The sequence below is a fragment of the Salvelinus alpinus genome, chromosome 1 (genome assembly GCF_045679555.1).
Source record: "Salvelinus alpinus chromosome 1, SLU_Salpinus.1, whole genome shotgun sequence".
Classification (NCBI taxonomy): Eukaryota; Metazoa; Chordata; class Actinopteri; order Salmoniformes; family Salmonidae; genus Salvelinus; species Salvelinus alpinus.
In genome coordinates, this window is record NC_092086.1 from 98,642,194 (window position 1) to 98,666,853 (window position 24,660).

The 24,660-nt window shown below is 43.7% G+C and overlaps 1 protein-coding gene and 1 long non-coding RNA gene across 3 annotated transcripts in view; one reads left to right on the top strand and one right to left on the bottom strand.

Annotated features, from left to right (window-relative positions):
* Positions 1-24,660, bottom strand: part of LOC139536161 (coronin-1C-A-like) — a 27,462-nt gene continuing 2,802 nt past the window's right edge. The window contains exons 1-11 of one of the 2 annotated variants that reach the window (XM_071336417.1): positions 23,155-23,347; positions 18,323-18,522; positions 6,257-6,379; positions 5,313-5,442; positions 4,926-5,107; positions 3,058-3,177; positions 2,266-2,370; positions 1,962-2,107; positions 1,759-1,816; positions 1,333-1,578; positions 1-1,054 (exon numbers count right to left, since the gene is read on the bottom strand). In XM_071336417.1, coding sequence (XP_071192518.1) covers positions 935-1,054; positions 1,333-1,578; positions 1,759-1,816; positions 1,962-2,107; positions 2,266-2,370; positions 3,058-3,177; positions 4,926-5,107; positions 5,313-5,442; positions 6,257-6,379; positions 18,323-18,520 — 1,428 coding nt within the window. In that variant the 5' untranslated portion in view covers positions 18,521-18,522; positions 23,155-23,347 and the 3' untranslated portion in view covers positions 1-934. Of the gene's footprint in view, positions 1,055-1,332; positions 1,579-1,758; positions 1,817-1,961; positions 2,108-2,265; positions 2,371-3,057; positions 3,178-4,925; positions 5,108-5,312; positions 5,443-6,256; positions 6,380-18,322; positions 18,523-23,154; positions 23,348-24,660 lie in introns of those variants that run through there. The other variant, XM_071336408.1, reaches the window with a different exon arrangement.
* The window catches only part of LOC139536407 (uncharacterized), a 5,892-nt gene continuing 3,528 nt past the window's right edge, over positions 22,297-24,660 (top strand). The window contains exon 1 of the long non-coding RNA XR_011667299.1: positions 22,297-22,487. This is a non-coding gene — a long non-coding RNA (uncharacterized lncRNA). The remainder of the gene's footprint in view (positions 22,488-24,660) is intronic.

The window sequence follows — 24,660 nt, forward strand, 5'->3', positions numbered from 1 at the left end:
TTAGCGCAAACAAAGAATAAGGGATTTATTGTGGAGAAGACATTTCCATGTGTAAAATCTTTATTGCATGCACCTTACTACATGAACTAGATGGTTGAGTGAAATAAATGCTGAGAGAGGTCCCTTTCCAATGCCACAACATGCACCGGAGAGGGTGACCTCAGATTGAGCCCTAATACCCTCCACAGCGTGACAGAGGCACCACTACATTTATGCCAGCGAGAGCTGCAGTTTACGCCACTGCCTCCCGACACCCCCACAGTTAAAATCTACACCCAGAAGAGCTAACAGCATCGTCAGACTTCCTTCACATTCAGTGACCTGATGCTTAATACGAGCAGCTGGCGTGGCGGAAAAATTCTGATTTCTTTCTCTTTCTTTTGCAACAGTGTAACAGCTATAGTTGGTTCAAAGATAATCCTTCTCTTTGCCTAAATCATTATATTACCCTATAGTCTGTAACTGGAATGCAAAACAGGAGAAAAGACAAAATAAATGAAAACCCACACAAACATTTTTTTGGCAGCACAAAAATCAAGGGAATATGGCAATACTGGTGGCTACATACTATTGTTGAGAGTATTGCAGTAAGTACAAACTTCCCATCAGAATGTTCTTGACCACAATTTAAAACAATAACAAAATGGTAAGACTTTTCCATCAACCAAAAAATGGTAGTTATTTAAATGCATTTCATCCCCAGTAAAAAGGTGGACTATGAATTGCAACAGTTGTTTCTCTAAGTATTTTAGAGGAAAGTGTGAGGGGTAGACATGATCAAAAACAAAGTTCATCTTGGAATGTGTGCTTGGGATCGTCGCTGGGAAGATTCCAAGCGGAATGATGAAGCCGAATTCTCAAATTTTGGCAGTGACTGGCCCTGTTCACTTGATTATCTCCCAATCAATGAATGGTCCTGAGCGGGGGCGGAGTCTTAGATGGCGACCTTGGACATCTGGTCCTCCAGTTTGGCAATTCGGCGGTCCTGTAGGGTGACGAGATCCCTGAGCGACTTGACCTCTCGCAGTAGCTCCTCCAGTTTCCCTTCATTTTGCTGCAATAAAGCATAGAAAGAACAACCAGTTAAATAATGACAAGATATATTGTTTCACAAACCATTTGGTGGCTAAAATGACTTAACAAAAAATGTTCCAGTACTGTTCTGATATCAATCGTTGAGAATAAAATCTATTCACTGTGTTCCTGCAGCTGATTTTCTTAGTTTATCTTAACACATCTTGTCTATTGCCTGTGTTAAAAGTACAGTTTTATTCACTATATTGTCTTAATATAGCTTGACAGTTGTTACTGAAAGTGTCCAGTCCTACTCACTATAGATGGATGTGGAGAGGCCTTGCTCTCGGCAGGCGAGGTGTTTGCTGCTTTCTTGGCTGGCTTGCCCTCCAAGACATTAGACTTCTTGACCACCTTGAGGTCGCGGTTCTTGCCGGGGACATAGCCGTTTTTCAGGGAGATCAGGATGGGCTCGCCGTTCTTCCCATCAAACCAGTCCTCCGCCTCGATGGCACAATCTGGTCCTGCTGTGTCCGGGTACAGGTCATCCTGGAACAGGTCCGACTGAATGTGTGGGACGGAGAGAGGGAAAGACATAATGGTATCAGTTAGGATTGTACTCTAGTCAGTGGTGGTAATCTATTCTTAATATTGCCCGATTTGAACAACAATTGCACTCTTTTCTACAGCATCAATGTCTTCAATGCAAAAAAAATATTCAAAGAGTAAAAGAAAGACACAAACCTTTCGGGGGACTGTCATAATGATTGGCTCACATTTTCTCTCATGTAGTTTATAAAACCTGCAAGTAAAATAGACAAAACATGATGAGGATGTACAGCCACATAATCAAAGGCATTAGGACTGTTCTCTCAAATACTGCAACATGTCCTCCCTCTAATGGAGAGAAGGTCTCAAAGCCATCACACTGAGTGCATGGTTGTTACCTGGCAATCTCGCACTTGTTGACGTCCAGTCCTCGTTTGGGCATGTAGCCCATACCTCGCTGGGGCTCCTTGCTGGAGAAGGTGTTGAGGTAGTGCACGAATGGAGCCTCGTCCGTTATCTCAAAGTACCGGATGCTACTGTCACCCTGAACATAGGAGAGGTTACTGTTAAAACCTGTGAAATCCTCCCAGAATAACCGAAGTCACACTAATCCTCTATCCAGATGGGAGACAATATTGGGTTTGGGGGATAAGACAGAGACTTAGGAAATACAATACATCTCTAACAATATATCATCCTCACCTTCCCACACAGGTACACTACGTTGGTGTCTGCATCATAGAAGGGCAGCAACACTCCATTACTGGTGTCCAGCTCGTGGACTGATATTGGCTCCTCCATGCTTTTCTGTCAACACAAAACATACCTTTCATGTGGTTACTTTAACTATACCTTCATGTACGTACTACCTCAATTGGGCCGACCAACCAGTGCTCCCGCAAATTAGCTAACTGGGCTATCTGCATTGTGCCCCACCCACCACCCGCCAACCTCTCTTTTACGCTACTGCTACTCTCTGTTCATCATATATGCATAGTCACTTTAACCATATCTACATGTACATACTACCTCAATCAGCCTGACTAACCGGTGTCTGTATGTAGCCTCGCTACTTTTATAGCTTCGCTACTGTATATAGCCTGTCTTTTTACTGTTGTTTTATTTCTTTACTTACCTAATGTTCACTGTAAGGTCTACACCTGTTGTATTCGGCGCACTTGACAAATAAACTTTGATTTGATTTAGATAAGGATTTGTGCATCTATGAGTGCATGAATGTCTGTATGTGTATAATAAATAATAATTTGGTAGGTGCTTATATTTGTCCTATTTTACACGTGTAAATTGAGAATGTGTTTTTTTGCATATCCCAACTCTCCCAGAGACACCCTCGGAGAGTGGGGTCACAGCCAGGGTCTGCCATTTTTAACGGCGACACTGGAGCAATTAGGGTTAAGTGCCTTGCTCAAGGGCACATCGACAGATTTCCATGTGTGTGTGTGTCCGTGTGGGTCTGGATGGGAGGTGACATACGGGGTTCCAGAGGGCTAGCTGCCGCTCGCTCATGCGGCTGAAGCCGGTGGTGAAGATGTTTCCGTCAGCCAGGAAGATGGCTCTCATGGGCCGTGCTCCATCGTGGGCCTTGTCCTTCTCCTGAAACACAACACGTCTATCAGAGGGGATCGCATGTTTCAGCACCAATGACATGTGTGTGTGTTGGTAGGAGGGTGTGTGTGTGTGTTTATGTGAGAGACAGTGCTACAGTAAGAGTGATTATCAAGCCAACATACAGTGGCTTGCGAAAGTATTCACCCCCTTAGCATTTTTCCTATTTTGTTGCCTTACAACCTGGAATTAAAATAGATTTTTTTGGGGGGGTTGTATCATTTGATTGACACAACATGCCTTCCATTTTGAAGAGGCAAACAATTTTTTATTGTGAAACAGACAAGAAATGAGAAAAAAAAGAAAACGGTCAATACTTTGTAAAACCACCCTTTGCAGCAATTAAAGCTGCAAGTCTCTAGGGGTATGTCTCTATAAGCTTGGCACATCTAGCCACTGTGATTTTTGCCCATTCGTCAAGGCAAAACTACTCCAGCTCCTTCAAGTTGGATGGGTTCCGCTGGTGTACAGCAATCTTTAAGTCATACCACAGATTCTCAATTGGATTGAGGCCTGGGCTTTGACTAGGCCATTCCAAGACATTTAAATGTTTCCCCTTAAACCACTCGAGTGTTGCTTTAGCAGTATGCTTAGGGTCATTGTCCTGCATTTAGCGCTACCCATCATTCCTTCAAATTCTGACCAGTTTCATTTACATTTACATTTACATTTAAGTCATTTAGCAGACGCTCTTATCCAGAGCGACTTACAAGTTTCCCAGTCCCTGCTGATGAAAAACATCCCCACAGCATGATGCTGCCACCACGCTTCACTGTGGGGATGGTGTTCTCGGGGTGATGAGAGGTGTTGGGTTGGCACCAGACAAAGCGTTTTCCTTGATGGCCAAAAAGCTCAATTTTAGTCTCATCTGACCAGAGTACCTTCTTCCATATGTTTGGGGAGTCTCCCACATGCCTTTTGGCGAACACCAAACGTGTTTGCTTATTTTTTTCTTTAAGCAATGGCTTTTTTTGGCCACTCTTCCGTAAAGCCCAGCTCTGTGGAGTATATGGCTTAAAAAGTGGTCCTATGGACAGATACTGCAATCTCCGCTGCGGAGCGTTGCAGCTCCTTCAGGGTTATCTTTGGTCTCTTTGTTGCCTCTCTGATCAATGCCCTCCTTGCCTGGTCCATGAGTTTTGGTGGGCAGCCCTCTCTTGGATGGTTTGTTGTGGTGCCATATTCTTTAAAACATTTTATAATGGATTTAAATGGGGCTCCGTGGGATGTTCAAAGTTTCTGATATTTTTTTATAACCCAACCCTGATCTGTAGTTCTCCACAACCTTGTCCCTGACCTGTTTGGAGAGCTCCTTGGTCTTCATAGTGCCGCTTGCTTGGTGGTGCCCCTTGCTTAGTGTTGTTGCAGACTCTGGGGCCTTTCAGAACAGGTGTATATATACTGAGACCATGTGACAGATCCTGTGACACTTAGATTGCACACAGGTGAACTTTATTTAAATAATTATGTGACTTCTGAAGGTAATTGGTTGTACCAGATCTTATTTAGAGTCTTCATAGCAAAGGGGGTGAATACTTATGCACGCACCACTTTCAGTTTTTTTTCATCATCTCACTTCACCAATTTGGACTATTTTGTGTATGTCCATTGCATGAAATCCAAATAAAAATCAATTTAAATTACAGGTGGTAATACAACGAAATAGGAAAAACGCCAAGGGGGGTGAATACTTTCGCAAGGCAAAGTATCTCCCCCAGAGTGCCCAGCCCACTCACAGCCACAATCTTCTCCTTGCGGGGGTCAATGACACGGATATTCTTGTCCTTGCAGGCGGTGCAGATGAGGGCTCCATTGCGGCTCCAGCAGGCGCTGAAGATGACGTCAGGGTGCATGTCCTCCAGCTGGATCATGGCCTCACCCGTCCCCACGTTCCAGATGATAATCAGGTTGTCACAGCCTGGTGGGACAGACACAAATAAACTACAGTCAAAATCCACATGCCACTGCCTCGTAGCAGAGTACAGTCCCACAGTAGAGTGGAAAATATATAAAATGCCTTGTATTCTGAGAGCTGTTGTGACAAATTAACTCCCCGCTGAAAGTGCCATACTCCTGCAGACACTATACTCAGTGTGAGAGCAGAGTATTAAACCTGTATTTACCTGCACTCATGAGGACGTTCCGGGCCGTGGGGTGCCAAGTGACGATGCCCACCCTCTTCGAGTGTCCCTCCAACACCACCACAGGCTCAGCCAGCGGGGTGACCAGCCCATTCTCTGGGATCTGCCACACCTGGAGACAGCGAAAGATGAAGTTAGGCAATGGCATCATGACTATACTTATTTATAGCCATTTTCTCATTTATAACTACGGACATGAACAAACAAGAGGTCAATTCTCCTCAACCCCTTGAGACAATCAGCCTTAGCTAGATGTCAGTATACTATGGATGTGCTTGTCTAATGTTAGCAGGATGTACTAACAGTGTTTAGTCTAAGGGTGGCAGCAGAGAGCTGATGGGGGCAGAAACAAGGATGGGAAAGGAATAAGGTCTGCATAACATTTCATGTTTCACCTGCATAACATATATTTCAGAGAGCAGACCTTTCTAAAATGTTTTAGTATTCCATCTTTAAGGTATATCATATAAAATACATTTAGATAAAATATTGTATGGACCCTTCTGTGGACTTGTCCGTCTCTTGCTACAGACATTATTTATTTGTCGAAGACCAAATAAGGACACAAGACATTCTGATAGGATGACCTCACTGCCCCACCATCCACTTATGGCTGTGGATCCGATAACGCTATGACACATGCTTTGTGTATAGAGTACACCAGGGAGGCTAAGGTTGCAGCACTAGCATTTGCAGCACACTGACAGACCCAGACAGGGCTACTGATCATAGTCTTCTTAAGAGATGTCACAGAGTTCACTGCAAAAAAATCTATAGGGGTAAAGAGCTTTCCTTTATTATGTAAGGTGCACCCACAGAGTTCAAACATGTGTAGTAGGTAGGTATTCATACCTGGGCCAAGACAGCATCTTGAACATAATGTCACCATTTTAAAGATGTAAGCAGTGAAAACTGGCTGTACGTACCATGACTGTGCAGTCCTCTGAGCCGCTGGCGATGACATGGTCATTGTGAGGGCACCAGTCGATGTCCAGGACAGGACCCGTATGACCACATACTGTTGGGTAGGCCTTGTCTATCCGACCCATCTGGAGAGAGAAAGAGGAGGTTCAGTATGACTGTTGGAGATCAGTAACAAAGACGGGAGAAACGGTGAACTGTGAGCCCCCTAGTCCTACTGGCAAAGACCAAGGGTTGGCTTGTGAAGGAATCAAAATACAACATTAGGTTAAAAGTCATCTATTTGGCCTCCCGGGTGGCGCAGTGGTCTAGGGCACTGCATCGCAGCGCTAGCTGCGCCACCAGAGTCTCTGGGTTCGCGCCCAGGCTCTGTCGCAGCCGGCCGCGACCGGGAGGTCCGTGGGGCGACGCACAATTGGCCTAGCGTCGTCCGGGTTAGGGAGGGTTTGGCCGGTAGGGATATCCTTGTCTCATCGCGCTCCAGCGACTCCTGTGGCGGGCCGGGCGCAGTGCGCGCTAACCGAGGGGGCCAGGTGCACGGTGTTTCCTCCGACACATTGGTGCGGCTGGCTTCCGGGTTGGAGGCGCGCTGTGTTAAGAAGCAGTGCGGCTTGGTTGGGTTGTGCTTCGGAGGACGCATGGCTTTCGACCTTCGTCTCTCCCGAGCCCGTACGGGATTTGTAGCGATGATACAAGATAGTAATTACTAGCGATTGGATACCACGAAAATTGGGGGAGAAAAGGGGGTAAAATAATAATAAAAAATAAAAAAAGTCATCTATACGGTCCCGTGTGGCTCAGTTGGTAGAGCATGGCGCTTGCAACGCCAGGGTTGTGGGTTCATTCCCCACGGGGGGACCAGGATGAATATGTATGAACTTTCCAATTTGTAAGTCGCTCTGGATAAGAGCGTCAGCTAAATGACTTAAATGTAATGTAAATGTATATACAGTTGAAGTCGGAAATTTACATACACTTATGTTGGAGTCATTAAAACTTGTTTTTCAACCACTCCACAAATTTCTTGTTAACAAACTATAGTTTTGGCAAGTCGGTTAGGACACCTACATTGTGCATGACAGGTAATTTTTCCAACAATTGTTTACAGACAGATTATTTAACTTATAATTCACTTTATCACAATTCCAGTGGGTCAGAAGTTTAGATACACTAAGTTGACTGTGCCTTTAAACAGCTTGGAAAATTCCAGAAAATTATGTCATGGCTTTAGAAGCTTCTGATTGACTCAAATTATGTCAATTAGCCTATTGGAGGTGTACCTGTGGATGTATTTCAAGGCCTACCTTCAAACTCAGTGCCTCTTTGCTTGACATCATGGGAAAATCAAAAGAAAATCAGCCAAGACCTCAGAAAGAAAATTGTAGACCTCCACAAGTCTGGTTCATCCTTGGGAGCAATTTCAAAAACGCCTGAAGGTACCACGTTTGTCTGTACAAACAATAGTATGCAAGTATAAACACCATGGGACCACGCAGCCTTCATACCGCTCAGGAAGAAGACGCGTTCTGTCTCCTAGAGATGAACGTACTTGGTGCGAAAAATGCTAATCAATCCCAGAACAATAGCAAAGGACCGTGTGAAGATGCTGGAGGAAACAGGTACAAAAGTATCTATATCCACAGTAAAACGAGTCCTAAATCAACATAACCTGAAAGGCCGCTCAGCAAGGAAGAAGCCACTGCTCCAAAACCGCCATAAAAAAGCCAGACTACGGTTTGCAACTGCACATGGGGACAAAGATCGTACTTTTTGGAGAAATGTCCTCTGGTCTGATGAAACAAAAATAGAACTGTTTGGCCATAATGACCATCATTATGTTTGGAAGAAAGCCGAAGAACACCATCCCAACCGTGAAGCACAAGGGTGGCAGCATCATGTTGTGGGGGTGCTTTGCTGCAGGAGGGATTGGTGCACTTCACAAAATAGATGGCATCATGAGGTAGGAAAATTACGTGGATATATTGAAGCAACATCTCAAGACATCAGTCAGGAAGTTAAAGCTTGGTCGCAAATGGGTCTTCCAAATAGACAATGACCCCAAGCATACTTCCAAAGTTGTGACAAAATGGCTTAAGGACAACAAAGTCAAGGTATTGGAGTGGCCATCACAAAGCCCTGACCTCAATCCCATAGACATTTTGTGGGAAGAACTGAAAAAGCGTGTGCGAGCAAGGAGGCTTACAAACCTGACTCAGTTACACCAGCTCTGTCAGGAGGAATGGGCCAAAATTCACCCAACTTATTGTGGGAAGCTACCCGAAACGTTTGACCCAAGTTAAACAATTTAAAGGCAATGCTACCAAATACTAATTGAGTGTATGTAAACTTCTGACCCACTGGGAATGTGATGAAAGAAATAAAAGCTGAAAGAAATAATTCTCTCTACTATTATTCTGACATTTCATATTCTTAAAATAAAAGTGGTGATCCTAACTGACCTAAGACAGGGGATTTTTACTAGGATTAAATGTCAGGGATTGTGGAAAAACTGAGTTTAAATATATTTGGCTAAGTTGTATGTAAACTTCTGACTTCAACTGTATACACACACACACACACACACACACACACACACACACACACACACACACACACACACACACACACACACACACACACACACACACACACACACACACACACACACACACACACACACACACACACACACACACACACACACACACACACACACACACACACACACACACACACACACACACACACACACACACACTCTACTCCAGCATTTCCCTAGATAACTTTTTTAGCAGTGGTGGCAAAGGTTGTGGAAATTTAGCATTAATACTGGAGTGATAGATGTGCAGATGATGATGTGCAAGTAGAGATACTGGGGTGCAAAAGAGCAAGAGTGTAAGTAATAATATGGGGATGAGGTAGTTGGGTGTGCTATTTACAGATTGGCTGTAAATAGGTACAGGTACAGTGATTGGTAAACAGGTACAGTGATTGGTAAGCTGCTCTGACAGCTGATGCTTAAAGTTAGAGCGGGAGATAGAAGACTCCAGCTTCAGAGATTTTTGCAATTCATTCCAGTCACTGGCAGCAGAGAACTGGAAGGAAAGGAGGACCAAAGGAAGTGTTGGCTTTGGGGATGACCAGTGAAATATACCTGCTGGAGCGCGTGCTACGGGTGGGTGTTGCTATGGTGACCAGTGAGCTGAGATAAGGCGGAGCTTTACCTAGCAAAGACTTATAGATGACCTGGAGCCAGTGGGTGTTGGGGGCTATTTTGTAAATGACATCGCCAAAGTCAAGGATCGGTAGGATAGTCAGTTTTACGAGGGTTTGACAGCATGAGTGAAGGAGGCTTTGTTGTGAAATAGGAAGCAGATTCTAGATTTAATTTTGGATTGGAGATGCTTAATATGAGTCTGGAAGGAGACTTAACAGTCTAACCAGGCACCTAGGTATTTGTAGTTGTCCACATATTCTAGGTCAGAACCGAACAGAGTAGTGATGCTAGTCGGGTGGGAGGGTGCGGGCAGCAATCGGTTGAAGAGCATGCACTTAGTTTTACTAGTATTTAAAAGCAGTTGAAGTCCACGGAAAGAGTGTTGGATGGCGTTGAAGCTCGTTTGGAGGTTTGTTAGCACAGTGTCCAAAGAAGGGCCCGATGTATACAGAATGGTGTCGTCTGCGTAGAGGTGGATCAGAGGATCAACAGCAGCAAGAGCGACATCATTGATATATACAGAGAAAAGAGTCGGCCCGAGAATTGAACCCTGTAGCACCCCCATAGAGCCTGAGGTCCGGACAACAGGCCCTCCGATTTGACACACTGAACTCTATCTGAGAAGTAGTTGGTGAACCAGGCGAGGCAGTCATTTGAGAATCCAAGGCTATTGAGTCTGCCGATAAGAATGCGGTGATTGACATAGTCGAAAGCCTTGGCCAGGTCGATGAAGACGGCAGGATGGATATAGTGGAGGTGATATGATCCTTGACTAGTCTCTCAAAGCACTTCATGATGACAGAAGTGAGTGCTACGGGGCGATAGTCGTTTAGCTCAGTTACCTTAACTTTCTTGGGAACAGGAACAATCTTCTTGAAGCATGTGGGAACAGCAGACTGGGATAGGGATTGATTGAATATGTCCGTAAACACACCAGCCAGCTGGTCTGCGCATGCTCTGAGGCTAGGGACGCGGCTAGGGATGCCGTCTGGGCCGGCAGCCTTGCGAGGGTTAACACGTTTAAATGTTTTACTCACGTTGGCTGCGGTGAAGGAGAGCCCGCAGGTTGCGGGCTGTGTCGGTGGCACTGTATTGTCCTCAAAGCGAGCAAAGAAGTTGTTTAGTTTGTCTGGGAGCAAGACGTCGGTGTCTGCGACGGGGCTGGTTTACTTTTTGTAGTCCGTGATTGACTGTTTACCCTGCCACATACGTCTCGTGTCTGAGCCGTTGAATTGCGACTCCACTTTGTCTCTATACTGACGTTTAGCTTGTTTGATTGCCTTGCAGAGGGAATAGCTACACTGTTTGTATTCGGTCATGTTTCCGGTCGCCTTGCCCTGATTAAAAGCAGTGGTTCGCGCTTTCAGTTTTGCGTGAATGCTGCCATCAACCCACAGTTTCTGGTTGGGGAAGGTTTTAATAGTCGCCGTGGGGACAACATTACCGATGCACTTGCTAATAAACTCGCTCACCGAATCAGCATATACATCAATGTTGTTGTTCGACACTATCCCAGTCCACGTGATTGAAGAAATCTTGAAGCGTGGAATCAGATTGGTCAGACCAGTGTTGAACAGACCTGAGCACAGGCGTTTCCTGTTTTAGTTTCTGTCTATAGGCTGGGAGCAACAAAATGGAGTCGTGGTCAGATTTGCCGAAAGGAGGGCGAGGGAGGGCTTTGTATGCGTCGCGGAAGTTAGAGTAACAATGATCCAGAATTTTGCCAGCCAGGGTCTCGCATTCGATATGCTAGTAAAAATTTAGGGAGCCTGGTTTTCAGATTAGCCTTGTTAAAATCCCCAGCTACAATAAATGCAGCCTCAGGATATATGGTTTCCAGTTTACATAGAGTCCAATGAAATTCTTTCAGGGCCGTCGAGGTGTCTGCTTTGGGGGGGGATATACACGACTGTGATTATAATCGAAGAGAATTCTCTTGGTAGATAATGCAGTCGGCATTTGATTGTAAGGAATTCTAGGTCAGATGAACAAAAGGACTTGAGTTCCTGTATGTTGTTATGATCACACCACGACTCGTTAAATCATAAGGCATACACCCCCGCCCTTCTTCTTACCAGAGAGATATTTGTTTCTGTCGGCGCGATGCATGAAGAACCAAGGTGGCTGTACCGGTTCTGATAACGTATCCCGAGTCAGCCATGTTTCCGTGAAATAGAGAATGTTACAATTTATGATGTCTCTCTGGAAGGCAACCCTTGCTCGGATTTCGTCTACCTTGTTGTCAAGAGACTGGACATTGGCGAGTAGTATACTCGGGAGTGGTGGGCGATGTGCCCGTCTACGGAGCCTGACCAGAAGACCGCTCCGTCTGCCCTGCCGTTGTTTTGGGTTGCCTGCTGGTATCCGATCCATTGCATCTGGCTTAGATTGTAGGACGGCCGGGGTGTTAAGCATGTCCCAAGTTTAGGTCACCTAACAGTACGAACTCTGAAGCTAGATGGGGGGCGATCAATTCACATATGGTGTCCAGGGCACAGGTGGGGGCTGAAGGGGGTCTATAACAAGCAGCAATGGTGAGAGACTTATTTTTGGAAAGGTGGATTTTTAAAAGTAGAAACTCAAATTGTTTGGGCACAGACCTGGATAGCATGAAAGAACTCTGCAGGCTCTCTCTGCAGTAGATTGCAACTCCACCCCCTTTGGTAGTTCTATCTTGTCGGAAAATGTTATAGTTAGGGATGGAAATTTCAGGACTTTTGGTGGCCTTCCTAAGCCAGGATTCAGACATGGCTAGGACATCCGGGTTGGTGGAGTGTGCTAAAGCAGTGAATAAAACAAACTTAGGGTGGCGGCTTCTAATGTTAACATGCATGAAACAAAAAACCAGAGAGGTTTTGTCTCTAGAGGCACCATTTAAGCCAGGTGCAGTCACTGCATGTGTGGGGGGGTGGAACAAAAGGGCTAGCTAAGGCATATTGAGCAGGGCTGGAGGCTCTACAGTGAAATAAGACAAAAATCACTAACCAAAACAGCAATAGACAAGGCATATTTACATTAGGGCGAGGCATGTGTAGCAGATACATACCATATTGGGTGAGGCGGGGTGCAGGAGTGTATGTTCAGTCCATAGATGGAAATTGAGATAAAAAATATTAAAAACATATTCTAAATATATACGAAGAAAAACGATATATACACGGGACGGGACAAGACAATCAAAACAGACATCCCACTGCTACGCCATCTTGGAAAACATGTCTTTGCTGTGTGCTTAGGGTTGTAACCTTCGCCCCAGTGTGATGTCCTGAGCACTCTTGAGCAGGTTTTCATCAAGGATCTCTTGGTACTTTGCTCAGTTCATCTCTCCCTCGATCCTGACTAGTCTCACAGTCCCTGCCGCTGAAAAACACCCCCACAGCATGATGCTGCCACCACCATCCTTCACCGTAGAGATGGTGCCAGGATTCCTCTAGACCTGACGCTTGGCATTCATGCCAAAGAGTTCAATCTTGGTTTCATCAGACCAGAGAATCTTTTTTTCATGGTCTGAGCAGGCCATGGTTTGTAGGTGCCTTTGTAGGTGCCTTTTGGCAAACTCCAAGCGGGCTGTCATATGCCTTTTACTGAGGAGTGGCTTCCGTCTGGCCACTTTACCATAAAGGCCTGATTGGTGGAGTGCTGCAGAGGTTGTTGTCCTTCTGGAAGTTTCTCCCATCTCCACAGAGGAATTCTAGAGCTCTGTCAGAGTGACCATCAGGTTCTTGGTCACCTCCCTGACCAAGGTGCTTCTCCCTGACCAAGGTGCTTCTCCCTGATTGCTCAGTTTGGCCGGGCGGCCTGCTCTAGGAAGAGTCTTGGTGGTTCCAAACTTCTTCCATTTAAGAATGATGGAGATCACTGTGTTCTTGGGGACCTTCAATGCCGCAGACATTTTTTGGTACCCTTACCCAGATCTGTGCCTCGACACAATCCTGTCTCAGAGCTCTACGGACAATTTCTTCGACCTCATGTCCAATCAATTGAATTTACCACAGGTGGACTTCAATCAAGTTGTAGAAACATCAATGATGATCAATGGAAACAGGATGCACCTGAGCTCAATTTCGAGTCTCATCGCAAAAGGTCTGAATACTTATGTAAATAAGGCATTTTTATTTTTTTAGCAAAAAAACAAACAGTTTTTGCTTTGTCAATTTGGGGTATTGTGCAGATCGCTGAGGATTTTTTTATTTCTTTAATCCATTTTATAATAAGGCTGTAACGTAACAAAAATGTGGGAAAAGTCAAGGGGTCTGAATATTTTCCAAGGCACTGTAGATAATTTGTTGTTGTTCATGTACATGCCTGGCATTTCTTAACTATTACTTTCTGCCAGCACCATTCATTCATATTCTTTACGATCATCAAAACCCCAAGGCAGGATTATACATTAAGTGTACAAAACATTAGGAACACCTTTCTAATATTGAGTACAGAACAGCCTCAATTCGTCAGGGCATGGACTCTGACGAATACAAGGTATCGAACGCGTTCCACAGGGATGCTGGCCCACGTTGACTCCAATGCTTCCCACAGTTGTGTCAAGTTGACTGGATGTCCTTTGGGTGGTGGACCATTGATACAAAAAGCAAACTGTTTAGCGTGAAAAATCCAGCAGCGTTGCAGTTCTTGACACAAACCGGTGCACCTGCCTGGCACTTACTACCATAACCCGTTCAAAAAGGTACTTAAATCTTTTGTCTTGCCCATTCACACTCTGAATGGCACACATACACGATCCATGTCTCAATTGTCTGAAGGCTTAGAGATCCTTCTTTAACTTGTCTCCTCCCCTTCATCTACACTGATTGAAGTAGATTTAACAAGTCACATCAATAAGGGTTCATAGCTGTTACCTGGATTCACCTAGTCGGACTATGTCATGGAAAGAGCAAGAGTTCCTAATGTTTTGTACACTCAGTGTACATGGTTATTTACAAACTCTGCAGGCTAACATTCCTAAAAAAGACCATTCATTTTTAAATGAATATGAATTCGGAGGGCTAAATTGATTAAATATTAAAGCATTGAACCTCTCATTAAAGGCTTCAGTCATACAAAAGTTATACTTAAATCAGAACTGGTTCTCCAGCAGATTAGTAAAAATGGCTCACCCTATGATCAAAAAGGGCATTTTCCCATTTATTCAGATTACAACCTCTTACTTCTTTCAAAATGAAATAATCTCCAAAATAGGACTACTTTTAATACAAGCTGGCTGCAGTTTAATCCACCAGAAAAGACAAAACAAATACACTAATTGATCCCCCCAAAAATTTTCTTTGGAAAAATATATAATCTTTGTAAATTATATCATAATTAGGACTGGGGGAGTTGTCACACATGCAGCTAACAAAATACACTGCTCAAAAAAATAAAGGGAACACTTAAACAACACAATGTAACTCCAAGTCAATCACACTTCTGTGAAATCAAACTGTCCACTTAGGAAGCAACACTGATTGACAATAAATTTCACATGCTGTTGTGCAAATGGAATAGACAACAGGTGGAAATTATAGGCAATTAGCAAGACACCCCCAATAAAAGAGTGGTTCTGCAGGTGGTGACCACAGACCACTTCTCAGTTCCTATGCTTCCTGGCTGATGTTTTGGTCACTTTTGAATGCTGGCGGTGCTTTCACTCTAGTGGTAGCATGAGACGGAGTCTACAACCCACACAAGTGGCTCAGGTAGTGCAGCTCATCCAGGATGGCACATCAATGCGAGCTGTGGCAAGAAGGTTTGCTGTGTCTGTCAGCGTAGTGTCCAGAGCATGGAGGCGCTACCAGGAGACAGGCCAGTACATCAGGAGACGTGGAGGAGGCCGTAGGAGGGCAACAACCCAGCAGCAGGACCGCTACCTCCGCCTTTGTGCAAGGAGGAGCAGGGGGAGCACTGCCAGAGCCCTGCAAAATGACCTCCAGCAGGCCACAAATGTGCATGTGTCTGCTCAAACGGTCAGAAACAGACTCCATGAGGGTGGTATGAGGGCCCGACGTCCACAGGTGGGGGTTGTGCTTACAGCCCAACACCGTGCAGGACGTTTGACATTTGCCAGAGAACACCAAGATTGGCAAATTCGCCACTGGCGCCATGTGCTCTTCACAGATGAAAGCAGGTTCACACTGAGCACATGACCACATGTGACAGACGTGACAGAGTCTGGAGACGCCGTGGAGAACGTTCTGCTGCCTGCAACATCCTCCAGCATGACCGGTTTGGCGGTGGGTGAGTCATGGTGTGGGGTGGCATTTCTTTGGGGGGCCGCACAGCCCTCCATATGCTCGCCAGAGGTAGCCTGACTGCCATTAGGTACCGAGATGAGATCCTCAGACCCCTTGTGAGACCATATGCTGGTGCGGTTGGCCCTGGGTTCCTCCTAATGCAAGACAATGCTAGACCTCATGTAGCTGGAGTGTGTCAGCAGTTCCTGCAAGAGGAAGGCATTGATGCTATGGACTGGCCCGCACGTTCCCCAGACCTGAATCCAATTGAGCACATCTGGGACATCATGTCTCGCTCCATCCACCAACGCCACGTTGTACCACAGACTGTCCAGGAGTTGGCGGATGCTTTAGTCCAGGTCTGGGAGGAGATCCCTCAGGAGACCATCCGCCACCTCATCAGGAGCATGCCCAGGCGTTGTAGGGAGGTCATACAGGCACGTGGAGGCCACACACACTACTGAGCCTCATTTTGACTTGTTTTAAGGACATTACATCAAAGTTGGATCAGCCCGTAGTGTGGTTTTCCACTTTAATTTTGAGTGTGACTCCAAATCCAGACCTCCATGGGTTGATAAATTTGATATCCATTGATAATTTGTGTGATTTTGTTATCAGCACATTCAACTATGTAAAGAAAAAAGTATTTAATAAGAATATTTCATTCATTCAGATCTAGGATGTGTTATTTTAGTGTTCCCTTTATTTTTTTGAGCAGTGTATATATGGAAATGTCTGCTCTATCCAAAATTACAACTAACTGATTACTGTAAAAATGGAGGCAAGAGGGAGGGGGAGAAGGTAAAAAATGTGTTTGTCGGCCCTGCACTAAAGACCAAAATATACTGAACTAAAACACAATACGCAACAATTTTAAACATTTTACTGAGTTACAGTTCATATACAGGAAAATCTGTCAATTAATTTATTTCAATCAGGCCCTAATCTATGCATTTCACATGACTGTGAATACAGACACGCATCGGTTGGTTACAGATTTATTTATTTTTTAAGTAGGGGCGTGGATCAGAAAACCAGTCAGTATCTGATGTGAGCACCATTTGCCTCATGCAGCGCGACACATCTCCTTCGCATATAGAGTTGATCAGGCTGTTGATTGAAGCCCGTAGAATGTTGTCCCACTCCTCTTCAACGGCTGTGTGAAGTTGCTGGATATTGCCGGGAACTGGAACACGCTGTCGTACGCGTCAATCCAGATCATCCCAAACGTGCTTAGTGGGTGATATGTCTGGCGAGTATGCAAGCCATGGAAGAACTGACATTTTCAGCTTCCAGGAATTGTGTACAGATCCTTGCAACATGGGGTGATGGCGGCGGATGAATGGCACGACCATGACACTCAGGATCCCGTCGGGGTATCTCTGTGCATTCAAATTGCCATCGATAAAATGCAATTGATAAACCGCTCTCCCACACAACGCCATACAAGTGGTCTGCGGTTGTGAGGCCGGTTGGACATACTACCAAATTCTCAAAAACGACATTGGAGGCGGCTTATTGTAGAGAAATTAAAATTCAATTATCTGGCAACAGCTCTGGTGGACATTAATGCAGTCAGCACGCCAATTGCACGATCCCTCAAAATTTGATACATCTGTGGCATTGTGTGGCAAAACTGCACATTTTAGAGTGGCCTTTTATTTCCCCCAGCACAAGGTGCACCTGTGTAACGATCATGCTGTTTAATCAGCTTCTTGATATGCCACACCTGTCAGGTATATGGATTATCCTGGCAAAGGAGAAATGCTCACTAACAGGGATGTAAACAAATTTGTGCACATAATTTGAGATAAAATAAGCTTTTTGTGCATTTGGAACATTTCTGGGATATTTTATTTCAGCTCATGAACACTTTACATATTGTGTTTATATTTTAGGAGCACGAGCGCGCCTAGAAAAAGTAAGGATTCTAGCTTTAATCTCTCAAATATTTTTCATTGTGCTCCTAAATTTATTTGCGTGCGCCTATATTTTTCAAAATAGGCACACAAAGGTCAGTGTAGAGCCCTGGGCAGCCTGAAATGCTGGACAACCATATATGGTCAAACCTGCTGACAGCAGCTGCAAGCTCTTGGGTACTGAATAGAGGAGAGAGAGGCTGTTCACACATCTCCCTTATACACCCCAACAACACCCGCTCTCTAGTCAGCCTGATCAATCCGTGGCATATTCACTTTTCTGTCACTAAAATTAAACCACTTAGAAATGTTATCTAAAACCCATTCAGTTACAGCACTATAGTCCTGAAATTGTTGGTCTTTCAAAAGGTGGCCAAGTCCATTTGCACTGATACTAAAGTGCACCCTCACATTCTGCTAAACAGATAATGAATTGATTGGCACATATACATATCCAGCATAGTAAAATAGCATAGTATTTAATTTTGTTGTCTCATTTCCATGATTGCATATAGGCTCTGTCAGTAACCAAAAACATAGGAAATAACAAATAATCAAATCACACTGAAACAGAATAGAGCGATTGAATGTAACTAATACTGAGATCTAGGCCAACAGTGAGAAGAAGTGTTCCAAGCCTGATGGAAGCCTGATGAGAGAAGAAGCCATGACGCTGCGTAGTTGGCTGGCTGATAGTGACACACTCACCTTTAGCAGAGGGAGGACAAGGAAGGCTCCGCCCCCACTGGCCTCGATGATGATGGCGACGAATTTTGGGTTGACGGCACAGAAGGAGCTGTCCCATGTGACCCGGGAGACGCGGATGTCATCATAGCACTGGTCGTTCTTCAGTGCCTGGCCAAAGACATGACGGAACTTACTCGCTCGTACCACTCGCCTGAACATATCTGCCATCAGAAGGAGAGACAGACAGGGAGAGATGTCAGACAGATGCGAGAACAGGCTTACTAAGGGCATAAAGTTAACAGTGTACTAAAGGCGACAGATAGTGACACAGTTTATGACAGACCTCTCAGTAGCTACTTTAAACACTTCAGCAGCACTAGTTCACATGTATTTGTTCATTACAAATTTCAAATGTATCTTTAGACCCCCTCTTATGAGTGTACATTATACTAAAAACAAAATGGTGTGGTCATTGTGTAACAGTATAGCTTCCGTCCCTCTCCTCGCCCCTACCTGGGCTTGAACTAGGGACCCTCTGCACACATCAACTGCCTCCCACGAAGCATCGTTACCCATCGCTCCACAAAAGCTGCGCCCCTTGCAGAGCAAGGGGAACAACTACTTCAAGGTCTCAGAGCGAGTGACGTCACCGATTGAAACGCTATTAGCGCGCACCACCGCTAACTAGCTAGCCATTTCACATCGGTTACACTTGCTCAAACTGATGCTCAGTTGATGTGAAGCCACTCCAGACAGAACATATTAAAAGCTTAATGGGACATTGCCATTGACTCATTAATGTCTCATAACGTACCCATTTCTGCCTCAAAATGGTAGAGCAGGGCTAAGCTAAACTGTCCCAAGCTCAATGGCAGAGCTGTCTCCCAGTCAGAAGAGGCAGACTTTGTAGATGTCTACTTTTCTGTGCATCTGATCAAAAAAAGGTGCTGGCTGAGTTTGTGTGTATGAACTATGAACCTAGGAAAATGTTGTTTTTTTTAACCATTATTTAACTAGGCAAGTCAGTTTAATGGGACATTGCCATTGACTCATTAATGTCTCATAACGTACCCATAACGTACCCAAAGATACAAATTCTTATTTTCAATGACAGCCTAGGAACAGTGGGTTAACTTCCCTGTTCAGGGACAGAACAGGTTTTTACCTTGTCAGCTCGGGATTTGATCTTGCAACCGTTCAGTTACTAGTCCAACGCTCTAACCACTAGGCTACCTGCCGCATTAGCCTAATAGTTATTTTGACAAACTTTCTTAATTAGCCTACTTAGCCAGCCTTTATTCACATTTCCCAAATGTTCACTTTGGCAGGCTAAATGTTGGTGTAAGCTGGCCAAAAGGTTCAACAAGAGAGCTCAATTTAGCTAGCGTATTGCTTGGTTTCCAAACAAAACAGATGATAGATTCCCATCACTCCTCACAGGGAGCAGGCTCCAATCAGAAGAGCTGACCCTACTGCAGGAAGAGCTTAATCAATTACAGTTTAGCATCAAAGGCTTCTTTGTGTCGGTCTCCCATAGCCCCTAACAGAAAGCAGTGCATAGCCACAATACAGCACCGTAAAATCAAAAACCTTGACCTGGTGGATCCTCTTGAGGAGTGTGCAGTAGACATTTTGCCAGTGTGCCACCCATGTAAAACATGAATTATTGTTAGCATTTGGATTGAATAATTGTTGATCCTTCCACCATCCTTCATATGGAATGTTGTATTTTGATGAGTGATGGTTTCCTGCAGACATAGCTTTGTTTCCTTAACAGGAAGTGGATGCAGAAGTTCTATCCTTCCTTTAGCCCATGCGCATGGCAGACTGTGATAATAGACGAGACTATAAGGAAAAGGACAGCACAAATGTCCGCCATCAGAGTCATTCTACTAGTATTATTAACTAGTGATTGGGGGGGCAACATGTTTTCAGCACTTTTATTTCAATTACATATCAAAACTCTTTCTCATGCTCTCTCTAGTCTCTCTGCAGCAGAAATATAGTGAGCAATATGTTTCGAACATCACATTGCAATACATATATAATTGTGAGAATCATAATACATATAGTATCAGCACATCATAGCGTGAGATCCCTGGCAATTCCCAGCACTAGTATTACCCCACATGCTGCTACCTTCAACATCTATTCAGAATGTTCACTGATGGCCTCGCAATCTTGTAAGGATAACCAGAATGTAGTGAATAGCCCATCAATTGACCCGATGTAAGCACTGGGTAGAATCTGATAGTTTGTTGTTGGGGTCTCCGAGCTCCCATTTTGAATGGTAGTACAGACAGAAAAAACTGGTCTGAATAACACAGAAGCTGACCCTGTGGTGAAGAGATAAATCAGAGTATACTACATACTGAGGGAAGAGATGGTCTTTAGTCATAAAAAGGTGTTTAATCAAAGTCGTTTTTATTATACAAGGAGCTGGTATATGTATCAATGGGCTGTCCTCGCTCTAGAGCTACGGTGTTACATTCTTCTGACTAAGCTCAACCAAGCCCATCTCCCAACTCATAAAGTATACTCAGGTCATGGGTTTACATCCTTCTGAAGAAATGGGGCCAGTGACTGAAACATCTGCCTAGCAAATAATACACTATTTATTTATATTTCATATAAATCATATTAGCCTAAACATAGGCTAGCATCCATTTTTCCTGAAGACCCTTCTGGTCACACATCGATCCCTCTCGGAGCAGGAACCGCCATTAGCACAGCAAGACCCATCTCTCCTGGATCAAATATCCTCCTGGGTCAAAGCCTTGGGTACAGGACATAAGCTATTCTATGATACTGTGGCTATTTGACCACAGCCTGCATCACTACAACTGCATCATGCAGCCAGAGAAGGACATGCAGGGTTTGACAAACAGAACACAATGGTCCATTATTAGTTTCAGGCCTGATTATTCATTTTGGAGAGGTTCTCCTCTCACATACATGAACCGTCCAACAAGATGTGCTCCACGCGTCATATGTCTACTTTCCAGAGAGCAGGATGGCACATAAAGGACTAACTCTGGGGTAGCACCACTCCAACATGCATATCAGCACCCATATGACCCTTTGGTCTTCTTCATCCTTTTAATGACTGAATAGTGTATATCACAGTACTTCAATCCGAGACCGGGAATCACCAATCCATTTATCTTATCAAGTTACAGTTGAAGCTGTAATCTATCGTTCTGCCCCTGAACAATGCAGTTAACCCGCTGTCATTGTAAATAATAATTTGTTCTTAACTGACTTGCCTAGTTAAATAATAAATAAAAATGGAAGGGTAATACATATGTTTTACTATATGTCACAGTTAATCTGTCAGCCAGTTCTAGTGTCAAATATATTCTGCTGCTAAACAAGAGGTGGATCATGTATTTTCTCATCCCTGATAGACATTTATCTATCAACATTCTAAGTGCAATTAAACCCATAGAAACAGATCATGATCAATTTATACGAGCAATGCAAAACATTTGCTATATTAAGCCCTAGGTATTGTGAGGTAGACTATATGACAATATTATGTAATAAAATGTATGCATTTGTGTTCAAAATGATGACAATTGTGGTCAGTCAATGGTAGGCCATATGCTTACTCTTTCCTGGCAAGAAAAGAGGTGCAGTAGACAGACTGATAACTCTAGTCTCAGATTGAACTGCGACAACACCACAGTGGCATCTATTATCAGAGTATGACCTACTAGACTGGATATCATTGGACACACAATTGACTGCCACAGACTACTGTATTTACATGCACTATTTTTGTGCAGCGCTAGTGTGCGGGAAGCCAGAAGTTAAATAAAATTCAATTTCAACTTACTGTACCGGTGGGCAGGAAGGTTGGTCATTATGATGGGGGAATTTGAGACAAAATATCTAAAGGATCCTATTATTAAATAGACTTTCCAAACGTGGGTATAGAAATAGACTTTCCAAATTTTCTAGACCCACTTCCTATCTGCTTACCTCATGTCAAAACAAGTTATTCCTTTTTTGTCCACATATTAAGGCGCATGTGCAGGACTTTTATTTTGACATGAGGTAATCAGGAGAAGAGGTGGGTCTACAACAGACCAGCTTTGGAAAGTCTGTTTAATAATATGATCCTTTAAATATTTTGTATCAAATTCCCCCATCATAATGACCAACCCTCCTGCCCACTGGCACAGTAAGTTGAAATTGAATTGTATTTAACTTCTGGCTTCACGCGGACTGTTTTTGTGCAACCCAATACAATTGAAATCAACGCTAGTGTATTTAAATACACCCGCGTTGTTAACAGCAGCTACCAGAGCATGTAGCTAGCTATTATTGAATTAACTAGATGAATGGGTCCTGGTAGGTTACTGTAATCTGTATGCTTCTGATTAATACAGGTGATTGGTCAAAGCAGAAATTGAAGTACAGTGTAATAATAAACCAACAAATTTGACCATAGAGCATAACTAGGCACGCTACTCTTGATTCCATACGCTAAAGGTGGACAATAGCCATGCATTGTGTGGCTAGCAAAAATGCTAGCTACTTCCCTATGTGCAATTCATTAGTAATAATTTTCAAAGGCAGATCATCACCCAGGAGGATAAATTATAGTCTAACAAGACTTGCTAAAGCGATGTCTAATAAATGTATCGATAAAGACGCTCGTGAATTGACTATTTACTACTATGGGCTATAATTTGGAGTATGATAGACACCGCCAGCGAGCTATTATAACAAAAGTGCATATTTTATCCATGGCTCTGGCTGTTACCATTCATTAACGGTGCACAGCCGGGTAGGTTAGCTAGCAGCAAGATGTTTACTGCAAATACAGACCGTTCTATTTTCCTTACCTCCTAAATCTATGCGAAATTTTCCGTGAACGCGAGGTAATCAATATGAACACATGAATATGGTAGTTTAGCCCTCGTCCGTTAGGATTTTCCCTTGTTACACTCGTTTAGCCGTTCGAGTATTCTTCTTTCCCTCCAGACTGCAATTCTATGAACCGGAAGCAACGCCCTGTTCCATCCCCGCCTCTTACATACGAGGAATTTTAGGATAACAATTGTCTTATTTATATGATAAAGATACCCTTTTATAAAAAAAAAATTATCCAGTGAAAATTATTAAGTGAGTCTATTAAAGCATCACCAACACTGTCATAAGTAGCTTTATAATAATAATGTTTAGTGCGCCTGTAAGTGGTGATTCTAAGAATGGCAGCTCCACATCATTTTTTTTTCTCCCAGTTTACCACATTTCTCAGATGTTTGCGCCTGGTCAATGTAAATTTGTTCAATAGAATCCCACAGTGGAGTTGTCATAATACCAATAGGGGATTTTAGAAACACTTAAAATAAGGCCTGTGTTTCATGTAGGCTTACCCTGGCGTGATTTTTTGCTAACCATGTAAATCTCTCTGACAAAGTGACTTTTATCAATATATTCGTCTCTATTTACTCTAAGATTCGAAAATGCTAATTAGCATCAAAGTAGACATCATGCAAAACTTTAAATCCCTGCAAGCTCCTGCACGTCACCTCTAGCTGATATCTTTGCCAGCAGGTAATGTGTCAATTTAAAACTTGCACAAGACAGTTCACAGAATTGTAGCATTTCATTTTTGGGAGGTAAATACAGGCGAATATATTGATAAAAGTAATCTTGTCCTAGAGAAAAGAGTGCAATAATGTGCCATTATTTTGAAGGAAAACAATACTCAGTTATCAGATGTCACACCAAGGTAAGCCTATACAAAACACAGACCTATGTTAAGTGTTTCTAAAATCCCCTATGGGAAAAATGAATGGTGGAAAAACAATTGGAACCATTTCCCTGTTTGACCTCTAGGTTTTATGGGTTTTATGACTCATACTGTGGTACTCTATTACATTTACATTTTAGTCATTTAGCAGACGCTCTTATACGGAGTGACTTACAGTAGTGAGTATATACATTCTGTGTACTTTTTTTCATTCTGGTCCCAAATGGGAATCGAACCCACAACCCTAGTGTTGCAAGCGTCATGCTCTACAAACTGATCCACACGGGACACAGGACTGTTCTATATACAGTACGACTGAACCCAAAGGCCCGACTAACACATTCTCATGCGTACAGTACGCTCAAAACCAGACTGCAATCTGAGAGCAATAGCTTTTTACAACTCAAGTTCCTCACATGGCTGTGTGTGTGCGTTTGTGTGTGTGAGAGAGAAAGAGACACACACACAGATGGAGGGAGGGAGGGAGGGAGGGAGGAAAGAAAGAAAGAAAGAAAGAAAGAAAGAAAGAAAGAAAGAAAGAAAGAAAGAAAGAAAGAAAGAAAGAAAGAAAGAAGACATAGATAAAGAGACA